Source organism: Lolium rigidum, chromosome 5 (assembly GCF_022539505.1).
Source record: "Lolium rigidum isolate FL_2022 chromosome 5, APGP_CSIRO_Lrig_0.1, whole genome shotgun sequence".
NCBI classification, from domain to species: domain Eukaryota; kingdom Viridiplantae; phylum Streptophyta; class Magnoliopsida; order Poales; family Poaceae; genus Lolium; species Lolium rigidum.
Window position 1 is genome coordinate 116,494,927 of NC_061512.1, and position 6,662 is coordinate 116,501,588.

Consider the following 6,662-nt stretch of genomic DNA (forward strand, 5'->3'; position numbering starts at 1 on the left):
ATAATCATGAAACATGCAAAATAGATGAAATAACATAAGTATTGTGTTCCAATATGACATATATCAATGAATAACAGCAAATTATGATATAAAATAGTGATGCAATTTGGACGTATCATCTCTCCAATAAGATAAATAGCATGTTGGGTGAACAAATTACAGTTGGGCAATTGACAAATAGAGAGGGCATAACAATGCACATACATATCACGATGACTACTATGAGATTTAATCAGGGCATTACGACAAAGTACATAGACCGCTATCCAGGCATGCATCTATGCCTAAAAAGTCCACCTTCAGTGTTAGCATCCGCACCCCTTCCAGATATTAAGTTGCAAACAACAGACAATTGCATTAAGTATGGTGCGTAATGTAATCAACACAAATATCCTTAGACAAAGCATTGATGTTTTATCCCTAGTGGCAACAGCACATCCACAACCTTAGAACTTTCTCGTCACTCGTCCCTGCATTCAATGGAGGCATGAACCCACTATCGAGCATAAATACTCCCTCTTGGAGTTACAAGTATCAACTTGGCCAGAGCCTCTACTAGCAACGGAGAGCATGCAAGAATATAAACAACACATATATGATAGATTGATAATCAACTTGACATAGTATTCCATATTCATCGGATCCCAACAAACACAACATGTAGCATTACAAATAGACGATCTTGATCATGATAGGCAGCTCACAAGATCTAACATGATAGCACAAGAGGAGAAGACAACCATCTAGCTACTGCTATGGACCCATAGTCCAAGGGTGAACTACTCACACATCAGTCCGGAGGCGATCATGGTGATGAAGAGTCCTCCGGGAGATGATTCCCCTCTCCGGCAGGGTGCCGGAGGCGATCTCCTGAATCCCTCGAGATGGGATTGGCGGCGGCGGCGTCTCTGGAACTATTTCCGTATCGTGGCTCTCGGTAATAGGGTTTTCACGATGGAGAGTATAAGTAGGCGGAAGGGCAGAGTCGGAGGAGGCACGAGGGCCCCACACCACAGGGCGGCGCGGGCCCCTCCCTGGCCGCGCCGCCTTGTGGTTTGGCCACCTCGTGGCCCCACTTCGTATGCTCTTCGGTCTTCTGGAAGCTCCGTGGAAAAATAAGACCCTGGGCGTTGATTTCGTCCAATTCCGAGAATATTTCTTTGTAGGATTTCTGAAACCAAAAACAGCAGAAAACAGCGACTGACTCTTCGGCATCTTGTCAATAGGTTAGTGCCGGAAAATGCATAATAATGACATAAAGTGTGTATAAAACATGTGAGTATTGTCATAAAAGTAGCATGGAACATAAGAAATTATAGATATGTTTGAGACGTATCACTGAGCTTGAGACTTCTATTCCACCATCTTGATCATAAGTATGGACCTCCGTGGGCCGGATGTGCCCAATGCCCGTAAGATTGATGGCATTACAAGGATTAGCATCACCTGCAGCACATTGGACAACTTGCTTCACTTGGGAGCCATTATCCTCCAAGAACACCACATCACAAGATACTTCAATAGTCCCACTAGACTTATTGTAGTATCTATAGGCGTGGAAGTTCTCCACATATCCAACAACTATACCCTCTATGGTTCTAGTTTCAAATTTACCAAGCTTCTCTTTATTGTTTTTAACAAGACATTTGCATGCAAAGACACGAATGTACATGACATTAGGCTTGTTATCTGTGATAAGCTCGTATGGAGTTTTAGTATGCAGGGGACGGAGGAAGAGCCAATTGGAATAGTGGACAACTATAGAGATGGCTTCTCCCCAAAAGTTATGGGGTGACTTGAATTCACTCAACATGGTTCTTGCCATCTGAACAATAGTCTGGTTCTTCCTTTCATCAACACCATTTTGCTGAGGGGTATATGGAGCCGAAAAGTCATGCTTGATGCCCTCATCATCAACAAACTCTTGCATAGTGTAGTTCTTGAACTCGGTGCCATTGTCAGTCCTTATCGCCTTGATCCCAGATTCATACATTCGTTGAGCTTTCTTGGCGAAAATGATGAACTCTCTATAGGTCTCATCCTTAGACTTAAGGAGAAAGACCCAAGAGTATCTCGAGTAATCATCAACAATGACCAGCCCATATTTTCTCCCACCAAGAGTATCATAATGAGATGGCCCAGAGAGAACCAAGTGAAGGAGCTCCAAAGGCCTAGAGGTGGTGATGATACTTTTGATAGGATGTCTCTTCTTGAGTTGCTTCCCAGCTACACATGCACTGCACAGACGATCTTTCTCAAAGGAAATGCTGGTTAGTCCAACAATGTGCTCACCCTTTTGGAGTTGTTTATGATTTCTCATGTTGACATGACCAAGGCGGCGATGCCACAACCAACCCTCGTCATGTTTCGCCATTAGACGTGTAGGGAGATAAGGGCTCTCTTTTGAAAGGTCAGCCACGTAAAGGTTGTTCTCCACATATCCAACAAGGACCAATTTGAGATTATCACTCCTAAAGACTTTCACACAATAATTAGTAAAATAGGAATTATAACCAGCATATGTAAGATGATAAATATAAAGAAAATTGTAGCCAAGGGATTCAATAAGCATGACTGTCCCAAGGAACAAGTCCTTAGAGATTGCCACCATGCCATACCCAAGTATCTTTCCCTTTGATTTGTCACCAAAGATTATGCTTGACTTTTTGTTAACAACCTCTATGAATTGGTCAAGCACACCTCTTCCTCCGGTCATATGATTGGTGCATCCATTGTCAAACACCCATTTTGGACCACCAGAGGAATACCCCTACAAAATCAAGTAGAGGATTTAGGAATCCATCGATTAATGGGTTCCTTTGCAATGTCAACAAGATCTTTTGGTACCCAAATTGAGTACCCTCTATAAGCATAGCTATTACGGGTGCCAATATATTCAGCATAAACATCACCATAATAATCTACAAATAAAGCATAGTGATTGTTTGGTCCCGTGCGGTCACCACTAATGGCTTTGCCCTTTGGGGCTTTGCCATCATTAGTGACCTTCTTGTTATTTTCTTGAGCTGGTGTCTCCTTCTAGTAGTTGTTCTTCTTGTGGGGCTTGGGAACATACCCAAGTCCATACTTCTTATTGTTTGACCTTTGCTTACTCAAAAGGTCATCCAATCCCATCTTATTCTTGGAGGTGGTGAACTTGGCCAGTTCCTTTGTCAACCTAGCATTTTCTTCAAGAATAGTTGCTTGTTCACAAGCAGAGTCATTGGGATAATAGTTGAGACCATACTTGGTTACCAAAGATTCAAGATATTCATTGGTCTCAACATATAGAGATATTTCTTCTTTTAATTGAGCATGTTCCTTAACAAGTTTAGCATGTTCACAAGTAGATGAGGTAGAGAAACTAGCAACATTTTCAGCACTAATGGGGTCATTCAATGATCCAATTAAGAGCCTTCTTATAAATATCTTGGAGTAGGTCATGGCTCTCTCCAAGTTTCTTGAGCTCATCCTTAACAAGCTTCTTAGCCTTTTCAAGATGGTCAAGATCCTTAGTGAGAGAAGCATGAGCAACTTCAAACTCCTTCTTTGAAGCATCCAGCTCTTGGGCCATTAATTGAGCCCTTTCAATAGTTTCTAGGTCCTTGACTTTATCAAGTTCAAATATTTCAACTAGTTGCTGAAGGCCTTGAGATATGCACCTTTCGTTTTTCAGCTCTTGTCTTAGGAGATTGAATCTCTGTTTCTCATCTTTCATATGAGATTCTAATTCCTCAATGGACTCATCCCTTTCATTGAGGGAGTCCATCAAGAAATCGAACTTGACAAGAGCATCGTCACGAAGAGCGCATCTAACTTTGAAAAGACCCTTAAGAACAACCTCTTCATCTTGATTATCAGTTTTACCATCATCAAGAATGCTAGATAAAGAAGGTGGGAATTCCATTACCTTTGCTTCCCTTGCCATAAGACAAGAGCCAACGATCGTAGAGGAGGAAGAGTCATCAGAGTCATCATCATGAGTCATTCTTGCCATGAAGGAAGAACCAATAACATTTGGAGTTGAAAACTCCGTGGAATAATCCTTGGAGTAGTCATATGTGAAGAGTGACCCGGGTTCGGAGAAATCCAAACCAGCCACTCCAGCCTCCTTCTCCTCATCTTCTCCCTCTTCACCGGAAATGTACTCAGTACCAACAAAGGCTCTTCCCTTGTTCTCCTTGTATCGCTCATTGATTGGGTTTGGCTTCAATCTTGGCTTGACACCTTTGACAAACCTTGGCTTGTCTACCCTCTTCTCATAAGGGCACTCATTTGCAAAGTGATTATCTTCATCACAGTTGTAGCACGTTCTCTTCTTCTCATTGAAGGAGATTGGGAACTTCTTCTTGTACTTCTTGACAAACAAAGCAAAATCTGTGCCAATGTCACTAGTTAAAGTCATCTCCTCTTCTTCTTCGATCTCATAGACTTCTTCCCTTTCTTGGTATGCCCTGGCCTTCAAGGCAAGGTTGTGGGAGGGACCATCGACACAGTTCATCACCGTGAGTCTTTCTCCTTCCTTGGCCATGTTGTCATTAGCAGCCACATAAGAGACAAGACCATCTGCGGATAGATCTGCTTGTTTGGTGAGGATTCGCAAATTTAGGGCAAGGTTGGTGTCCTTCTGTTTGACAGCAATCATGGCAATGACCTTGGACTTTATGAACCACTCATTCATTTCAAAGTCATCATTGTATTTATCACATCCAAGGCCCTTGACCTTCACTAGAAGAGCTCCAAGTCTTCCATGAGCCTCAGCTATAGTCTCTCCTTCTTTATCATAAACAAGGTAGCCTCGGTCTTGGGTGACTCATAAAGAGACTTTTGGATAAGATTGGTTCCCTCTTGGAGTACTACAATCCTATCCCAAAGCTCTTTAGCTGAATCAATGTCATTGACTTGGTCAAGCAGCTTGCGGTTGATGCCACTTCTAATTTTATCACATGCAGAACATTGAGTTGACGGTTGTAGAATTTGGTGGAGGTCAACCTAATGGGATCTTGTGGCTTATGGTATCCATCAACAATGATCTCCCACATCTCCACATTGCAGCTGCGAATATTATACTCCATTAAAGATTTCTAAAAGGAAAAGTGAGTTCCATCAAAATGGGGAACATTCCCACTATGGGTTATATGAGGCATGGTCGCATGGGTGAAGTGTTTTTAGGATAGTCGTCATAAACCTGTTTGTAGGACTCCACAGGGATAGCAACCCCACTAGAAGTCTCACCACTTAGGCTCTTAATAAGCATTGCACTCATTTCTGCCATTTCGCTCTGGAGATCATCAGCCTTTTTCTGTTTCTCAGCTTCATATGCTAAGAATCTGGATTTCATTTCCTTAACCGAAAGGTTAGAATCTTCATCCAAACCCTCAAATAGTTTTTCCATCTCACTCTTAAGGTTGTAAGGCCTTTAAAATAGTCCAGGCTTTGATACCAATTGAAAGTTCAGAGATGGTAAACCTAGAGGGGGTGAATAGGTTTCTACAAATTTTAATTCTTTCTTTGCAGTATTAGGCTTTGCGGAATATAAATGTGAGCCTAATACAAACTAGGTGAGGCAACCAAGATGATAATGCAAGTATCTCAAGCACGAAGGCTCTCACAGCATATATAACACAAGTAAAGAGTTCGGTTAGGGATAACGAAAGCACGCGGAGACGAAGATGTATTCCCGTGTTCCCTTCCTTTGCAAGAAGGTACGTCACGTTTGGAGAGGTGGGGATCCCATGAAGGATTTCCCAATTCTACGAAGGCTCACCTTCTTCTCCGAGCCAATACCACGAAGGAATAGCTCTTTCATTTGTGGTAGACTTTGAGGTAGCCTCCAAACCTTCACAATCTTGTCAGGAGCAAATCCACTGCCCGGGTGCTTCCGGATGATTTTTCCCACCTAGGGTTTCCAATAAACCCTAGAGAGCAGATATCTCGAAAAATACAAGGGGGAACAAGATTTGACTCGGTGGAACTGTAGATCAAGACCTCCTCTAGCTTTTCCCCGGAGGTATTTGAGTTTTAGTGGAGGAGGAGTGAGATCTGAAGCTTTTGGTGTTTGCAACAATGGAGTATGAGAGAGAGAGAGAGAGAGAGAGCTCAAGAACAAAGTGTAGTGTAGTACCTAGCTAGGTGAAGGGGTATTTATAGCTCCAGTGGAAATCCAGCCGTTGGGGAAGTGCCATCTCAGCAGCAGGTCGAAGTGGTCGGTCTGCCGGGCTAGGTGCCGGACTAGCCGGTGGCACACACGGCGCTGCCGGGCTGCAGGTCGGGCCAGCCGGCGTACGTCGGGCGTGGTGTCGGCCCTGCACCGGGTGAGCATGTCGTCTTCCTGGAAGTGCTCCTGTGTGCACCGGCGTACGGGCCGGCCTACGCCGGGCCGGCCAGTGCAGGAGCCGGTGTCGGTGTCGCCGGGCCAAGCGCCGGACCATCCAGCGAAAACTGGGCAAGGGGCCGGGCAGCCACCAGGAGAAATGTCTGGAATTACTGGAAATGCTCCGGTGTGCACCGGCGCCACCAGGCGAAATGTCTGGAGTTACTGGAAATGCTCCGGTGTGCACCGGCGCCACAGCCGGCCTACGCCGGACTGCCCGGTGCCACAGCCGGTGCCGCCGGACCAGACGCCGGCCAGGAGAGAAAAATATCCTTCCACTTTTTCATCG

At 44.3% G+C, this 6,662-nt stretch overlaps 1 protein-coding gene across 1 annotated transcript in view; it reads right to left on the minus strand.

Annotated features, from left to right (window-relative positions):
• The window catches only part of LOC124656303, a 20,393-nt gene extending 14,998 nt beyond the window's left edge, over positions 1 to 5,395 (minus strand). The window contains exons 1-2 of the mRNA XM_047195074.1: positions 5,189 to 5,395; positions 4,311 to 4,627 (exon numbers count right to left, since the gene is read on the minus strand). Of these exons, the coding sequence (XP_047051030.1) occupies positions 4,311 to 4,627; positions 5,189 to 5,395 (524 nt within the window). The remainder of the gene's footprint in view (positions 1 to 4,310; positions 4,628 to 5,188) is intronic.
• Positions 5,396 to 6,662: the final 1,267 nt, after the last annotated feature.